Source organism: Hippoglossus stenolepis, chromosome 21, assembly GCF_022539355.2.
Source record: "Hippoglossus stenolepis isolate QCI-W04-F060 chromosome 21, HSTE1.2, whole genome shotgun sequence".
Lineage (NCBI taxonomy): Eukaryota > Metazoa > Chordata > Actinopteri > Pleuronectiformes > Pleuronectidae > Hippoglossus > Hippoglossus stenolepis.
In genome coordinates this window covers 9,310,795-9,328,085 of record NC_061503.1, presented here as the reverse complement: position 1 = coordinate 9,328,085, position 17,291 = coordinate 9,310,795, and the positions used below count along the sequence as shown (strand labels likewise).

Genomic DNA, 17,291 nt, shown 5'->3' with positions numbered 1-17,291 from the left:
CAACATCTCCATCCCTGAAACCACACTGCTGGCATTGCAAGAAAAAAAACATTCTGTCAATAAGATGGATCACAGGCAAAACAAATTATTTATTTATTTATTGTGAAAATCCATTCTCCTCAGTCAAACATCTATGTGCTTTGGCTTATACATCATACGTGTTGAGTAAACATGAACCTTGTGTGCACTCATGACTGTAAACCTCATGTATAATTATCAGTTATCTTCATTACAGTGACCTAGTGACTCAGACATGATGGCAGTAAATAAATATCCTCTCTTCTCTTTTGTTTCATTTGAATGTGCACATGTGCATGTAACACACACACACACACACACACACACACACACACACACACACACACACACACACACACACACACACACACACACACACACACATTACATACTAGTCATTCATAAGTTATTTCATGTTGAAGAAGTACTCAAACTAACTAGGTTAGAATATTAAGGCCTTAAACCTTGACAGTTCAAAAAGAGCTGGGAACAGATTACATCTGACTTAACTCAGAGTCACAAACATTTCAGATATCAAATGATAATAATTGTTATTTTTTTAGAAGATTAAAAAAATGACTCTTTGTGAGAAATAACTTTGTCCGAAACTTTCGGACAGTGTGAGTTCACTCGGCAAGTTCGACGTAATTGGCCGGGTAGAAGCCCTCCTTCCCCCCGCTCAGCACCCCTCGACACCAACCCTGGTCGTCCTCCTCTTCAACCTTAAGGAACACTTCACCTGTGGGCAGAGTAAATAAAACGTTTGTTGGTTGAAATGCATCGTCTTCATTCTGTGATGGTCTCACCCAACTCTCTTTGGATTTGAGAACTTTATCATTCATACATGAAAGTATTAAATGTACTCAAAATATCTCAATAAATGCAACACAATCATAGTGGTTTTTGTCTCTGCAGAATGCAAATGATATTACAGCCACAACACTTATGTTTAGTGCTGTAGATTTGTGCCATCTGTATGATTAAGATAGTAGTTATGTGTTATATGATGAATATCCTGTGTATGTAAAACATCTATTTACTCATAAAACATCATCCTGAAAGTTGGTTTCATCCTTTAAAGCTCCACGAGGACACTTCACATCATTTTCAGATACCATATACATCTTTATGTAACATCAGTATTATATATATATATATATATATATATATATATCCATGCTGAATGTAGCTTTAACATGGCAAGGACTGTAGAACACAATGTATTTAGGTGTTGTGAATATAACACTTTGCATCACCTGCTTTAAAGGACAGCTCATCGCCCTCCTCTCCCGCATAGTCGTACAGAGCTCGCACCTTCACACCCCCGATCATCACACTAACAGGAGAAGACACAGACATTTAATTAGTGAAAAAACAGAAAAGAAGTCATCTCTAGGATTTAAAAAATATATATAATTTACTATAGTTATATAGTTACTATAGCCTAGGTGAAAAGTACTACTTACGGTTGGCCCTCTTTTCTTTTCTGGTCTCTTTTCTTTCTGTTTAGCTTTTTTACTGGTGGGACCCATTCCTGACAACGATAAAAGTTTGGGTTTTAAATGTATTGACAATGTATTGAGATTTATAAATACTATCATGCCTTTGTGAAAATGCACATTCATATGCAAAATGTTACATTTCCAAGGAGAGAGGTTGTTTTAATGGGTTATAGTTCATGAGTAAGAGCACGTTTTTCTTTAACTGAGGTGAGAATTAGAAAAAAACTGAAATGTTTGAGATTTAATTTGATATCGTCACCTTCAGTTTCTGGTGTTTATCTGCTTCAGAAAGTCTTATGTACGTATAATTCAATTGTTTTGTCTTTTAAATTGTGTTTTTCTGCACATGTACGTAGTTTTCTCCTCTGGTTTGCAGTGTAACTTTGTACCACACCTCAATCTTCGGCCAGTCGGTGGGCATGCCGGGGCCTCGGTTGTTCTTCCACCATTTGAGATCATCCTGGTCATCGATGGACATCAGAGTTTGATGGAGCTCACTGTACACCGCCTTCACACTGACACAGAGACATGGAGCTGGATGTTTATCACGACTCAATAAGCACTTAAATGTATGAACCCATCCATCCGCAAGCTCTACAAGCACCCAGGCCTCTGATGGACGCCTGCTCACCTCTCATTGTTGGTGACGTCTAGGTGCCTGTGGATAGAGAGGAAAGCCTCCTTCAGAAAGTCGATCCTCTTCTTCTCCTCCTCCTGCGACTGTTCAAAAATGGCCTCCATCTCCTCCATGTAGCGAGGCGTGTAGGTCGTCACATCCTCCAGCATTTTCTCGTAGCACTCTTTATTCTGCGGGCAGGTCAGAGGAACAGTCTTATGATGAGAGGTGGCCATACTCTCCCTCAGGAACAACATCCCCTGTGTTTCTTAAATGGAGGGGGATCTTAAAAGTATAAATCATCGGGTGCTCTTCCCTGTTCCCATGCTGGGCTCCATAAACACTGAGCAGAGTAACAATAACACATCTCCATACAAGGAAAAGGCCTGGAACAGATATCTAAGGCTGGGGCTTGTGTTTGGAGTTGCTAGTTCCTGAACTGAATAAATATGGCAACATGCAGCGGGGCCAGCACATCTTTCTTGGAATGCAGCATGTTGATCTCGCGGTGAATCGGGACGTGTGATTTAAATGGAAATGTGCTGTGAGTGAATTCTTTATTGAACATGCATGGCTAACTTGGAGTGAGATGGCAAAGTGCGTGAACGTCTCTCCTCACCTTCTCCTTCTCCTCTCTGGCCTTTTCTCTGGCCTCTGTGATCTTCTGCTTTTTCTCCGGACTCATCTCGGTGTTTTCATTTGCTTGTTTTTCTTTCTCCACCGCTGCTTGCTCCCTCTGACACGACTTATGGTATGCGACTCGGACCTTCTCCAGCTGTTGAATAAACATGCACATATAGATATTTACATGAGTCAGGGGTCTGACATTATGGGAAATGTGCTGGATTGTTGGAATTGTTGTGGAAAGTGGAAAGATTGATCGCGCTCTCGTCTGTATATGCAACATCTGGCAATTAGCTTATAAAGCTCACTAATTACCTTTAATATATTAATATATATAACATCTGTTTAATATTCAGTGTCTGCACAGAAACTGTCCAGTGCAAAACTCCCTGTAATACTGCAGCCTCTCATTTATGCACATATTTTATTTATTTAATCTTTCTTCCAAAATTTCAAGTCAAAGTTAAATTAGCTTTTTTATGTAAGTTCAAGTTGCATGTACTTTAAATATAGGAAAATATATGTATAATTTCGAGGATTGACATTATGGGTAAATTGATTTCTTGCTGAAAGTTACAAGAGAAGATTATTACCGCTCATGCTTGTACAGTAAAAATGAAGCTAGCAGGTTGTCAGATTAACTTTTCTCTTACTTTTGTAATTAAATCATTATTTTGTATAAAATGAATTAATTACAAAGTAATCCATTACTTTGAAAAAGCTGAAATAGCTAATTTAGCTAATGAAGACCATTAGTTATAGTCGAAACTATAATAACTACTACTTATGACAACCATTACTAGCATGCACACACACACACACACACACACACACACACACACACACACACACACACACACACACACACACACACACACACACACACACAATGTAAATGATTTGTATTTGGACCTTTATGAGCTTTTTGGACCAGGGTTTTTGGGCTCGAGAAAAGCTGGTGTTGTTGTCGTAGCTCTCCCTGAACCCACAAAAGATTTTTTTGGGAAAGGTCTCCTTCTGCCAGGTCTTCACTTGCTTCCCCTCCTCAGCGGTGAGTGACTGGGAGATGGAGGAGTGGAGGGTGGACAGGCGCTCGGTGGAGGTGAAGAAGCACTGCCACGCCCTCATGAGGGAGCCATAAAGTGGCCCTGGGGAGGTGAAAAAAAGACAGACGGAGAAATGAAATAATAGCGGTGAGTCATGGAAACAATAGAGAAATAATGGCCTCCATTTGTCCACTGGAGCTTTTCAAACAAGCAACACATGCACTCATTTAATGCGACCAAAGAGGCAATTTTAACTTGATGAGAGCAAGCTGAGATGATCAAAAGGGCCCGGGAGTGCATGTGCTCTGATGTTAGGCCACCATGGCCGTGCAGCAATCACGCGGTTTCTCATACTCACGTGAATCGACTATGGTCTTCCACTTGCTGCTCCACTGGCTGAGCTGCTGGGCGTACTGTTTCTCTACCTTCGCTCTCTCCGTGAAGCAGGCCACGATGTCGTTGCAGGCCTGGAAGGACTGTTCAGTTCTGTGCACTGTGCGCACATAATTCCCCGTCTGCAAGGAGAGGCGGAGATCATGTGTAACAAGCCAGCCACAAGCACTCGGGTACTGTTTTGGATTAACAAGTGGTTCCTAGGGCGGTAGTTTTCTTAGATTTTGATGATAAATATAATCCTCACCATCCAGAAGCTCTGTTTCTTGGCATCTTCGGCGGGCTCTTTGGGGAGGTTCGCCATTTTTTCGGAACGTGTCTGTCTCGGAAAGCAAACGATAGCTGTTTGTGTGATACAAGAGAGTTGCCAGACAGGTTAAGATGCATAACGAGCAGGGAAAGAGAGGGTTTTTATTGGCAGGCAAGTGACACTGATTATCATGGAACAGGTTGGACGTCTACACGGTGTAATGTGCAGATACGGCAGGCTTCCTCATAAACAGAGCTGTTCTCCATCTAGGGCAGGCGTCTATGATAGGAAATGATTGGCAGCTGATGGCTTGCGTTGTGTGTGCGTGTGTGTGTGTGTGTGTGTGTGTGTGTGTGTGTGTGTGTGTGTGTGTGTGTGGACGTTGCTTAGCTTATTGCCATAACAACTTAGAAGATTCTGACGAGGTGTTATTTACACTGTACAGTACTCGGGAACATCCGAACCCGCTGCGTGAGTAAGGGGAGTGTCGCTGCAGTGGCAGACTGGAATTCACAGGGGTGGGATCTGCCAGCAGGAATAGAACAGCTGCTCTGGCATTCTTCCTGTTGCCTTCCCAAAATAAACAGCATAGAAAGGTCATCTTTCCCTTTGCTCCGGCTAATAAAGGCCTATTAGAACCAACTGTCTCCTGCTCTGACTCGATTCGATACAGAGACCATGAGCGCAGCAGGGGTAGATTTACCGATCTGGCAAACCAAACGGAATGTAGGATTTGAAAGGAATAACTTGTCCAGATAGCACACATTTTTTGTTTTGCACAGCATGTAAATTGAAGCACATGTGGCAGATATGTTGGCGGGTGAGAGGCATCTCGAAGAAAAGCAGGGAAATGCATGCACAGACACGCACACTTGGCCCTATTTCTGTCCAGGCACACACACACATAGCTGGCTGAGTAATATGAAAGTGACTAACCACACCTCATCACAAGACTGAGCATGACGGAGAGTCAGGCTCATGTAGGAGCGTCTTTCCCTCAGCTAACTGTTCTTCATATTGTCTTTTCACAATTCCTTTTCCCAATTTTAAACTTTATCCTGTTCCTGTAGTTGTCCATGCACAGGGAAAAGAAGAGGTTTGAGATAGAACTCAACAGCTCAGCCTGCATCACCACAGCAAAGTATTTCAATGCCAAATAATCTTCTATCCTCAAGCCAAGAAGAAGCAAAAGGCAGCAGAGCAGTCAAGCCTGTGAGCAACCGGCACTTACATGTCTCTCTGAATCACCAGTGATTACTCAAGTGACCACTTGTTACTGTAGTTCAAGGGCTACAGAGGATTTCCCTTCATTTCTCTGTCCGTCTCCCCCTCTCCCAGTGCGTCTCTCCTCCTCTAACGCAGGCTTCTCTCCCCCTCTCCCCTCTCACTGACCCAATTTTCCCTTGGCACTTAAAGTTACACACACACACGTTGTTGATCTGAAAGTGGGCGTGAGACGCAATGACAATTCAAACACGCGGAGAGAGAGAAAAATTAAACATGCATTTTCATGGCAATCGCTCTCCTGCTTATTGGCTTCAGGAGGAGGAAACTTACCTTTCTTGCCCCGCTCCCACGTCAGCTGTGATACTCTAGCTCTCAATCATTCCAGGATTAACTCTTCTTCCTCTTTCCCCTCTCTGCCCTCACTTCAATCTCATGCCTTGCTTCTTTAACTCATTGGCTTCCTCCTGTCGGGCTGTTCAGGTCTCCCTCCTATCTTTGACAATCACCCCTCTCACTTTCTCCACTGTGCTATTAGAAAAAAACAAACAGCTGGAAGAATCCCCCTCCTTCTCTCCTCCCTGCCCAACCCTCCTTCTGTCTCTCTAAATATGGTGCTAATGAGATGCTGGACCTTCATTCTGACCGTCCGCTGGTCACAGTATCGTGTCAGTGTGGCACACTGTCATGTGAGCTTATTAGTGAGTGTGTGTGACAGCAGAGGCGAGGGTGGGAGCAGGGGGTTACCCATGAACTGCCAGATTAGCCCTGTGCTCCTCTGTGACCTGCCATTCCCTCTCTGGTCAGGCCTAGAAAGAGAGGCCGTCAAAGAGGGGGGGAATATGCATCATGTTCTCTGTTGACTTATTCTGCATCTGCACTCTTCTGGATATTTGCCCGTGTCATCCAGAGTTACATTTTGTTTACTGATGACGGCATCTGGTCTAGATTTCCTCTCTGCAATAAATACTGTTTAAAATTAGACGTTTTCAAAAATCCACTAATCTCAACAGCTTCTTCCAACAGTATCTTGGGGACCACTGTTCCAAAACTGACAAGATAAAATATGTTCTTTTGTACTTGTGTTGGCTGAGTTTTGATATCAACTTCAGAGCATCTTCTACGTGTATAGCTCTTTTTTTCATCCTGAGATATTTGTACATTTCCGTTCGTCATGTGTTTAGAAACATCAACATTCCCATTCTCATTGGCTGTGAATTTTCCTGTTGTATTCTCATATGGGCCCCTTCAGGACATTTTACGGTGCAACTAACTCGGACATATGCGTTCACAACAACCTGGGAATTTCCAGGAAAATGAAAACTGGAATTCAGTGTATGTGTGAAAGCAGCGTGTGACACCTGATGGATTCTACTTTAACTTGTTAGGGTCGTCTGTAGCTTCTAGCAGAGAAGTTGTCTCAATGAAAACAGTATGGAGTGACCTGGTGACTGAACAAAAATGAGTCAGATCACATAAATAAAGTAAAATATAAAAACCTAATCAAACCCACATGAGTAGTGGAAGTTTTTATCCTCCTGTCATACTGCGAGAAGAGCAAACCCAGATATCTGAACTTTTACTACCTATGAGCAAACCCCATCTACAGGAACACAAGGACGCAGTTAATAGTATTTACAGTTTTCAACAGTGAACTGGCCACAGCTCTCGAAAACAATATCACAGTCTTCCAAGTTGTTTATCATCCTTCTCCATGCCTTACAGGCGTCTCTTGGTTTGCTGCATGAACGCAGCCACTGCTCGCTTTGAATTAAGCCATCTCATCTTCTCCCTCCCCATGAGCTCCCCTCTTTTGTGCCTTTTACCTCACTGAGCACGATGGGAAAATAATCCAGGAACCTGAAAACAATGTTGTGCCGAACGACCGTGGGGCTAAAACGAGCCGCTGCCAATTGACTCAGTTCAAACACAGCACTTTAAATTGGATCATTATGTGAAACTGTCAGAGGAGGGAATCCAAGGAGAAATGAGAATCATGGCAGGGTCAGAGTTTATCTTAGCATTTATTTCAACACCTTAGTTGTACCTCTATCAACTTTTATACTGTTTTAGTTAAAACAAAACTTTATATATATAATTTATATATATACCTTTTTATCTCTGCATACTTACACTCATACTGCATGAAGTCATATTCATAATGCATTATGCTAGACCTAAAATACTCTTTAATTCATAGCATGTTATGCTTTCTACACTACTGCTCAGTCCTTCCACTTCTCTGGAATAGCATCCATCGTGTAAAAGCATCGAGGCAACTCAGCATGAGAACAGAGTCGTTATTTGTAAACTCACATAGAGAGAATATACATTAAATAACGTGTCAGCTTCACTGGAGAGCAGTAGAGAAAGCATTGACTGAAAACCCCAAATTAAAACATAAACCAAACGAAGCATCAAAGAATTTGTCCACACTAACTGGAAGACAGAGATTCTTAAAAATGATTAAATACTTAATAATATTATCTTTATTATACTATATTTTTTATCATTGTCATCATCATCATTACATATAGATCTATAAATGATGTGTTGAATTCTCTGCAAGGAACGGCTAAACTGGCATGTAAAAAAAAAAAAAAAATGCAGGGTGTTCATGTTCACCTCTATGAAACATATACAGTTTTGACTTTGGAAAAGGAAAAACTTTTTTTTAAAGTGGGTCAGAGCGTTTTCTTTTTGAAGGGTTATGTGTGGAACAGGGGAAACACTGGGATTGTCAACTGGTGAGAAAAGTCTTGTTCGCTGACTGTTATAAATATGTTTTGGAAAAGGCCTTAGAAATCGAAAAAGGTGTAGGTCAGGGGAAGCATTTAGCCACCGACGCAGGCCGACGAACACGCACGCACAAAATCAGACACACACGGACTCACAGGGGCTGAAGGTTGAGGAAGTCAGGCAGACAGAGTAGCCGTAAAAAGCCCTTTTTGATCACCTGCTGTGTGAGAGAGAGCGCTCAACATTATGGCATCAGAGAGGATGGATCCATCCCTTGACCTGTGCTATGGCCGTGAACACCCATTAAGTCTAAAGAGCGATTTGCAGCTTGAAGTGACATGCAGACCTGTTTCAGTTGCTCTCAAATACTGTCTCTCCTTTTCTATAGAATGATTAGGAAAATAATAGCAGCTCATTTCCTAACAACATTGTCTGAACATCTGTATGCCCTCATTATTCATACCTTCAATTCAACAGTTTAAAATACCCTGACCTGTTTGAAATGAATGATTGCGATCAGCACTTAGTACAAAACAAATGGTTCTACTAATAGTGAATCCAGTTTAACATGTAAGATATATTTAGTGCTCGCAAAGTACGTACATACAAAGCCTACTGGGGGAATCCTTTGGGGGTATATGGCAAATATATAAAAAGAATACTATTGTTGTCTATCAATTTCCTCTAGCATCATTTACAAACAAAACCCCTTTATCTCATATTCTGACTTTGGCTGCAGTACTCACACCCATATACTTAAAGCTACAAAACTGATGTCATGATGTGGCTCTAATGTTTCTCTTTTCACCAGAAAACAACACTTCATAGGGGTTCACCCTTTAAGATGCACCTTTTCAACTTGTCTTCGAACACAGACCAAAGTTTTCTCAGTGCTGCTGAGCTGCAGACGGTGCGAGAATCCATCCGTCATTCGATGTGAGCGTACCCGTCTTTTACAGCACAAAACGGTGTGTTAATTAAATGCCTGTCCGTCAAAAGTTTTAAAGAATCTTTCAGTTGGAGAGCGTTGTTTTCGTATCCTCTTCATTTCTTCATACCCTTTCTTGACCAGAAATCCACAAGTCTCATAACAATAGTCTTTACATGTGAAGCAAATTTGAAATAGCCCCCCCCCACATGTCCAGAACTGTCTTAATTCAGCCTGTTGATGTCCACTGTTCAGTCCCTCCCCTTCGCTCTCTCAGTCTGTGTCTCGGGGAGAAGTAGTGAGATGCAAAGGAGAGGAGAGCCGCCTGGGAAGAGAGGGAGGGCAAATCAAAGAATAAGAATGGGCAGAAATGAAATAAAGATGAAGCAAACTAAATAGGGTTGATAAAACAGATTAATAAAGAGAGAGAGAGGGATGGAGGGAAGATGGAATAACTTATCAAATTATATGCATCGAATGAACAAAGGGGAAGGTCCAGCTATGGAAGGAATGAGACACTTTGACTTTCCTTCACCTTCCTTTTTGACCTTTTGATCCCGTTGCCTCTATGTGTTCCAGAGTCTAGTGGTCCTCCCTCACCTGTCAGTGAGTTTCTTCAGTGCCCTCTCGATGTTCATTCGGTGTCCCACGCGTGTCACTCCCAGGTCCAAGAAGTCGTCCTTGGTGAGCGAAGGCAGATGCGATCCATCAATCTCATTGTCTATAAAACGCTCCCTGTGTTCACTCAGGTTTAGATAAGCCAGCCAGTCTGCAACGTCGTACTTGGTCCAGAAGGGCAGGGGTTTGACGGCAAAGGGTTTGGCTGGTGGAGGAGGGGTGAGATGGGGATAGTTGAGACAAGATGGGCTGAGGGGCAAATGCATTGGGGAGGAGGCTCCAGAGAGAAAGTGGGTGGGGGAGAGAGAGCGGGAGACAAGTAGGGGATTTTGGCTTGGAACACCGGCTGGGGAGTACAATGGAGGTGTTGAGGCCTGGTAGGTGTCTCCTAGAGGGAGGCCAGGTGAAGGAGGAGTGAGGGGCCCGGGAAAGTCAAACGGGTTGTTGTAGACAGGTGTAGTGGGAAGTATGGGGAGTGAGGAGGGCCTAGGCGGGGTGGAGTTTGGTTGTTCGGTGTTATAGATGAGAGGGCTTGGAGCACGGCGCCTAGAGACTGAGGACCGCATCTCCTTAGTGGGACTGCACTGGAAATCAAAAGTCTGTCTACGGAACTTGGAGCGATGCTTCGGCGATGTTGGGTATGGGCAGTAGGTCGGGGAATGGGGAGGGTGGGAAAGAACCGGAGATGTAGGCATCTGTGGGGAAGGGGATCGGGTCCAGCTGCGCTGAACTGGTACTTGAGGAGTAGGGGACATAGAAGGGGTGGCTGAAAGGTTGGGTGTCAGGATCTGACGGTGCTGTGGGGAGTAGGTGGGTAATGGCGAGGTGGAGCGGCCGGTGGGGGGGCTGTGATACGCATCAGTAAAATCTGCTGAATACCTGAAAGACACAAAAATGCACCTGTGAATATTAAATTCTTACAACAGATAAAAACAGATATAAAAACTGTTATTTTTAGGACAACAAACAAACCTATGCATGGTGGGTGATTTTGGAGTGTGGCTCCAGTCATCCATACTCTTCATGGTACTCATCTGTTGTAGCTTGGAGCTTAGCTCAGTAATGATGCTGGCCTTCACACCAGAAAGAGGTGAGTGCAGCCTGCGGCCCTCCAAGACCATACCACCTCTTTGGACTCCTCCACCTTGCTCATGCTCCTCGACCTCACCCCAGCCAACCGATCGGGTGTCAATAGGTCTTTCTAAGCAGGCGGCCAGAGCTGTGCTAAAGCCATCTTCCATTTTGGATCGACTCTGCTTCCTCTCATCTATGAGAGCTTCATCTAGCCTGGCGTCCTCTAGGTTGCTTTGTCTGTGCAACTGCAGTGGAGCAGGGTTGGTGCTGTTCTGCCTGCGTAGTGCTACAGACTGGCCCCTCCCTCCTCCCTCCTTGTAATGAGTCATCTTTGGAAACACAGGGTTTGCCAGTTTGGCACTGTGCACCTCAAATGTTTGCCCACCTGAGTAGGTTGTACAAGGATCCTGATGTTCGCTACTTTTCTCCATCTCTCCTCCTCGCCCGTCTCCTCCAACCCCTCCCCTCTCTCCTCTCAAACCACTCAGTCCCAGCATTTCTAAATGGTGGTCGCTGCTGCTGTGACTGTCCAGCTCCTCAATCCCAGAATCCACCACACCGTCTTGCCAGTCTCCGCTCTTGGATATAATATTGGTGTGATGAGTGTGGTCTGCAGCTTTACCCCCGGCGGTGAGGCCAGCCTTGGGCCCAGCCAGGCTGATGCTGTAGTCAGAGGATGCAGGTGAGGTTGTAGTGGTGGCGGCAACAGTGGCTGTCATGGTTGTGGTAGCATATGTCATGGTGGTGGTGAGGGCCGCCGTACCTCTGTCCTGGGCAAGAGTGTGGCCACCTACTGAGGGGTCATTAACGCTGCTGTAATAGGCATGAGAATGGGACATGGGCTGAGGTCTGTGTAGTGAAGGAGGCAGAGCAGCAATAGAGGTGGTGGTAGTAGTGGAGGAAGGGGGAAATATCTGAGGGGATGGATAAGATGGAGAGAGAGCTGACTGTGTGAGGTTGGCTACCTCGCTGTCATAGGAGGTAAGGCTGGAGGCAGCAGAGTCACCACCCTGTGAAGAGGATTGGGGAACATTTGAGGGCTTGGGAGATGGAAGAGGTGGTGGGGGAGGTGGAGCAACAGCAGCAGAGTGTTGACTTGGATGTTGATGGCGCTGAGTAAACTCTTGGCCTCTCTCTCTTTTACCATTAGCAAACTGTATAGGAGGGGGCAAGGGATCTGCAAAAACAAACTCATCATCTGCGTCTATTGACGGAGCTGGTGGAGGGAGAACCATCAGTCCTAGACCTCCACCCGACCCTACTCTTACATCCCCCATAGCTTGATCTGTCTGTGCTGGGGCTGTGGGGACAGTGTACTGAGGGATGTAGCTGGTGTTTGAAGTGCTGTCCATCTGCAGAAAGGAAGGTCTGCGGGGGGCAGGTTGAGCCGGAGGTGGAGGAGGCTGTATGGATGAAGCAGGTCTGCTGTCGTACAACTCCTTTTCTCTTTCTCTCTCCCTGGGACTCTGTGGGTAATACTGGGATGAATATTGATTGGTTCTGTCCTCTGAAAAGCGAACTCGAAGACCCTCTCTGGGCCCTCCTTCCTTTTCTCTCTCAGTCCTATCCCCACCTCCTCCTCCCAAACGTAATATCCTTGGTGACTGTGGCCGGCTCAGAGATGCAGGCGAGGTGGTGGTGGAGCTTAGTTGGAGCGACACAGGTGAAGTGTAAGTCGATTGTGTGGGGGTTGCAAATAGGGAAGGAGCTGGGGTCTGAACAGGGGTTGGGAATGCTCCCACAGTGGACATCTGCCGACCAAAGTGTCTGTCCTCTCGGCGTGTCCGGCGGTCATCTTTTAAGGCTCTTTCTCTTGCAGCTAGGGCCAGGCCAAGTGGTGATGAAGGATCGAGAACTTTTCCTGTAAGCGGATGGATGAAAGTAGTAGCTGGCTGGGTGCCATACACTGAGGGGGCAGACTTGGGCTGTCCATCCTGACCAAGGACAGGGGAGGAATACTCAGGCAGGCCAAAGGCTGGGGGCATGCTGCTGGAATAGTTGACGTAGTTGTCTCCAGAAAACATGCCCTCATCTATAGACTTCGAGGGCCGGAGTCGAGGCATGGGTACATCCACTTGTGAGCCCTGCAAAGGCTGAATTCTTACCCCTAGTGCTCCTCCTCCATCTCCTGCTCCTCCTCCTGCCTCTCCTTGAGTATCCTCCTCAGATGATAGGAAGAAAGAAGCGCTCTTTCTTCTCATATCTCGAAAACGTTCTCTTTCTCTGCGTGCCCCTCCTCCTCCCCCAAAGGCTGTACCAAAAATTGAAGTGTAATCCAAGTTTTCCAGGTTTTGATTTGAGGAAACAGAGGGGGCGACAGTTGACGAAGGCAAGGAAGAGGATGTCGGGGGCTGAGGTGGTGAGGAGGTGAGTGGTGATGGTAGACTGGTGTTGGGGATGTCTGGGGTTGCATCAGCTGAGGTGTGGTCTACTACATCATGGGAGGTATCAGTTTCCATGCTGCTTCCCTGGCTGCTACGGCCACTGCTGCTTGTTGAGGGTGCTTTGACGATAATGGTAGGAATGGGGATCGAGCTCTTCTCTTTTGCAGCACCTCCTTTAACTCTTTGCTGTCGCAGCCCATCTTCCACTTTTGACTGCTTCATCAGAGCCCCTCGACCACCCCTCCTGGCTCCGCCCCTGCCAACTCCTCCAGCCTGCTCCCGGTTGGCCGTGTGCGCTTGATGTTGCGGTGCCTGTGGGGCCTTAGGTTTAGCGCTTGTTGGTGGCGTAGCGCTGCTATAGCCTCTCCGTAACCCTCCCATCTTGCCACCACCTCTCCTGGATGCCTCCGGTCCCTCCGATTGTCTCCTGAGAGTAGGGACCATGGCCTGCTGGTTCATCCCACCAGTGCCTCCCCTCTCCCAGCCAGCTTGAGTAGAAGGCCCTGGCTGGGAGTGGGCCTGGTAGTGGGCTTGAGATACAGGGGGTATGGGCATAGCAGGCCCTCTCACAGGATGAGGGCCTGCAGATAAAGGTGGTTCTGGAGCAGATGTGTTAGGGGGTGGGGGGATTTCCTCTGGTCCCGGCACTGACAGGCTGCGAGCCAGCTTCATAGCAGGGGGGTGTAAGTACTGCCTCTCCTCCTCGGTTACACCTGAGCACACAGAAACAGGCAGTTACAAACAGACACGTATATACTGAGCAGGCAGAAATCTTTTCAGAATAATTGCCGTTACCAATAGATTTTTGACGCATCATGACTGCATGCTGAGGACCGTGGCCTGGTTGAAAATGAGCTTGGTTGTAGCCAAAACCTGGTCCTTGCTGCACCATGCTCATGGCTGACTGCTGCTCATAGGGTTGCTTCAGGCGTCGAAACAAGGGAGCAAAAGAGAATTGCAAAGGAAGGAGGGAGTAAAGGAAGAAAAGGAAACATTAACTCAGATATAATCATATAAAAATTATGCTGGCTGTTGAGCTGATATCGATTTCATATACAGTAAAATGCAATGCAGCAAAACCAGTATTAGTGTATCAAGCAACAGAGCAAAGATGAATGGACACAGGCTGACTCACAGTTAAACAAACGGTTTGATGTGGGTGGTCCATTGTCAATCATTGTCTCTAGGGCAGGACAACACACAGGGCTAAAAACAAGCTAAAGACCAAGCTGATTTATACATAGGAATCATTAGTCACTTCCATGACTAAATATGTGCTGCATCCTGAGCAGTGTTGTTTATCTGAATCTGATACTGCTGGACTAGGAGAGAGGTGTTCAGTTTTTGATAATATTTTGTACGTAATAGTGAAAGAATGTCTAAGATGCGGGCAAGATGTTATGGTATAAAGATCCTTAATAGGACAATTTCCTTCCAATTCCCAACAATACCTCATTGGAGACATTGGGAACAATGCTCTTGCTCCGGTCCCTCTTGCCTCCATGACCCCTCTGGCCCTGGTTGTCTGATGTAATAGTGTGTTGGGCAGCAGCCAAGATTTCATCCAGTTTATCTAAAACAAAGACGGAGCAGGGCCAGGCCAGAGGAGAAAGGTAAAGAGTTAGTAAGAAGGAGCGTAAAGGGAGAAAATATGAATAGGAGGATTTCAGTGAGCCCCCTCCCGTCCCCTCAAGGTGTAAAAACACCGTGCTACAGTATGACAAGAGCGGGTAGAGTGATTCCTTACTTAGTGCCATCTGATAGACTGTCCTCTTCTTATCAGGACCCTGAGAGGACTCGTAATCTGAAAAAAAGAGGAGGAGAAGGGAGCATCAAACAGGCTGACTTTTAATTAAAGCTCAGGGGCTGATGGGGGCAGCGATAGAGGCTGATACTCACCTGCTTTCTTTTTCCATGGAGAGGCCGCTGTAGCATGCATAATTTGGGAAACAGAAAATTAGGTGTGACTAGAATTGCTCTGCATGTGTATAAAGCAGATGAAAGGATGAAATACATACTCAGACACATGTGATGGTGTGAACGCTGATGTGATGAGAGGGAAGGTGATGGGGACAGACATGATAATAAGAGAAGATAAATGTAGGATTCTCCCACCTTTGTCCACTGTATGCAGCACATGTGGTTCAGGGGGAAGCAAAGCAATTGGTGATTGATGGCATCAGGCAAGTGGCATTTAACAACGTGTAATTGCTTTTATATCTCGTAACTTCATGGTTTAATTATCACCAGGTATTATTAAAAGTGCCATTGAATCAAATGACTACTTCCCCATCAAACTACTGCTAATGAAAAAAATGAAAACGCACCCACACATCATTCTCTTGGCTTTCTGCATCAACTCCGTAAATATTTAATGCTGTGTTTCCCTAATAGTGCCATAGTACTGTCATCCTGCAGAGAAGCAACTAACCCACCAAAAATAAGCTTTTTTTTTTAACTGTGCCCCCCCTCACCAATAAATAAAAAAGTATAAAACAGTGGGGGACATAAATTTCATCTCTTTTTCATATGTTCTTTCCTGTTTTATGCTCCTTTTTATATGTTGCTTTCTGTCTTCGCTCTCCTATGTCATCTTACCCATGTCTTCCAGCTCTGATGTCATTGACTTGGAGCGCAGGGCAATGGCAGGAGGAGTCAGTCTCTTCGTCTGCTGTGGGGCTGCCAAGGGAAGTCAGCCAAATGCAGACTTAATGTTTAGTATTCTTCTGTAAACATGCAGTCACCAAAGACAACCTCACAGCAAAAGGCTTTTAGGGTGAAGTAAACATGGTATCAGCGTTATCGTCACATCAGAAACATATGACAACGTATGAGGAAAGTTTGACCCCCCCTACCCCTCTTCCGGGTGGTATCCTCCAGCTCAGGGTTCCGAGCAACCATCACAACTTTCACCATGAGGCTGTTGCCTCCCTGTCGGATCATGTTGACCACCTGCCGGTGGCCAACCTTCACCACATTTTGGCCGTTGACCTGACAGACACAGAAACAAAGAACGACTGAAGGATGCAGAATGAGCTGTTGTGTTGCCTTCATTTCCATTTAAATGAAAAATCTTGTCATAACGGGTGGACACAATAACAGAGACGCCATATGTCATGTCATCAAGGGTTAACTTGTTTCCAGTGGTTGGTATTTGGCATAAAGTGATGAATTTTACGACCTAGCTTAGCTTTGGACGGGTGCACCAGCAATTCAGACAGCGACTACAGTACAAAGGCTTGGGCAGCTACATAAGTGAGTCATATTAGGTTGAATACCAATTAGCTGTATGTGTCAGATTTAATAGAGATTTCCATTTTTAGAACCGACTTTTCAAGGCAACATACGGGGACTTTTAAAGGCACAAAATGGTTACTTTGTCAGAGAGGAAGAGCAATAACAAATACAGCAGTTCCTCACTAACTCAACTAAAATTCACTCCATAAGGATATGTTTTTATATTTTAAAACATGATAAAAACTACAAAAAATACCACTGAAATGACTCCGACCGATAAACTGTAACACGTCCACCCGGAAAATTTCAATATTTAAAGATTTGACTCTTTGGTTCAGTGCATCCTTAAAGGGTTAGTGTAGTTAATGTAGTTTTTTCATGTGCCCACTTTTGAGCCTCTTAAAGGAACGTAGCTGCACATGTTACATTCAGAACGCGTCAGTGGAGAAAGCACTGGTGATATGATTTTTTAATACGTGTGTGGAACATCTCACTCTGAATGTGGTATGGTGCATAGTGTAGCTTGTTGCATAATCATCCATTTAAGCTGTGTGAGTTGGAAAATGTGTACGCCAGCTCTTGTTTCATGGAACTCTTCCTGTTTGATTTGTGAATTATCCTAAAGGTGCATCAGTAAG

General features: G+C 45.0%; 2 protein-coding genes across 5 annotated transcripts in view; both read right to left on the bottom strand.

Moving 5' to 3' along the window:
• Positions 1–83: 83 nt before the first annotated feature.
• On the bottom strand, positions 84–6,244 carry LOC118100552 (protein kinase C and casein kinase substrate in neurons protein 1). 4 transcript variants are annotated; one of them, XM_035145803.2, is made up of 10 exons: positions 6,007–6,244; positions 4,447–4,541; positions 4,165–4,321; positions 3,673–3,908; positions 2,756–2,911; positions 2,152–2,327; positions 1,915–2,035; positions 1,485–1,552; positions 1,275–1,354; positions 84–757 (listed from the first exon to the last, which is right to left on the bottom strand). In XM_035145803.2, the coding sequence occupies exons 2-10, from the start codon at positions 4,501–4,503 to the stop codon at positions 645–647; spliced, it is 1,164 nt and encodes a 387-aa protein (XP_035001694.1). In that variant the 5' UTR covers positions 4,504–4,541; positions 6,007–6,244; the 3' UTR covers positions 84–644. The 4 variants fall into 4 exon arrangements, with proteins under 4 accessions (XP_035001694.1, XP_035001696.1, XP_035001695.1 ...); XM_035145805.2 differs by having other exon boundaries at positions 4,447–4,518; XM_035145804.2 differs by lacking the exon at positions 6,007–6,244 and adding an exon at positions 5,681–5,840 and having other exon boundaries at positions 4,447–4,518.
• Positions 6,245–7,725: 1,481 nt separating this feature from the next.
• LOC118101080 (SH3 and multiple ankyrin repeat domains protein 1) overlaps positions 7,726–17,291 on the bottom strand; it is a 29,617-nt gene continuing 20,051 nt past the window's right edge. Inside the window, 9 exon segments of the mRNA XM_047338465.1 lie at positions 7,726–10,837; positions 10,931–14,129; positions 14,212–14,338; positions 14,868–14,989; positions 15,164–15,220; positions 15,316–15,342; positions 15,532–15,540; positions 16,015–16,095; positions 16,272–16,407. Coding sequence (XP_047194421.1) covers positions 9,937–10,837; positions 10,931–14,129; positions 14,212–14,338; positions 14,868–14,989; positions 15,164–15,220; positions 15,316–15,342; positions 15,532–15,540; positions 16,015–16,095; positions 16,272–16,407 — 4,659 coding nt within the window. The 3' untranslated portion in view covers positions 7,726–9,936.

Coding starts and splice junctions, on each gene's coding strand:
- LOC118100552 (XM_035145803.2), bottom strand. CDS start 4,503: ATGGCGAACCTCCCCAAAGAGCCCGCCGAAGATGCCAAGAAACAGAGC. Junction 2,912..3,672: donor GGTCCAAAAAGCTCATAAAG/GTCCAAATACAA, acceptor TTTATTCAACAG/CTGGAGAAGGTCCGAGTCGC. Junction 2,036..2,151: donor GACGTCACCAACAATGAGAG/GTGAGCAGGCGT, acceptor TCTCTGTGTCAG/TGTGAAGGCGGTGTACAGTG.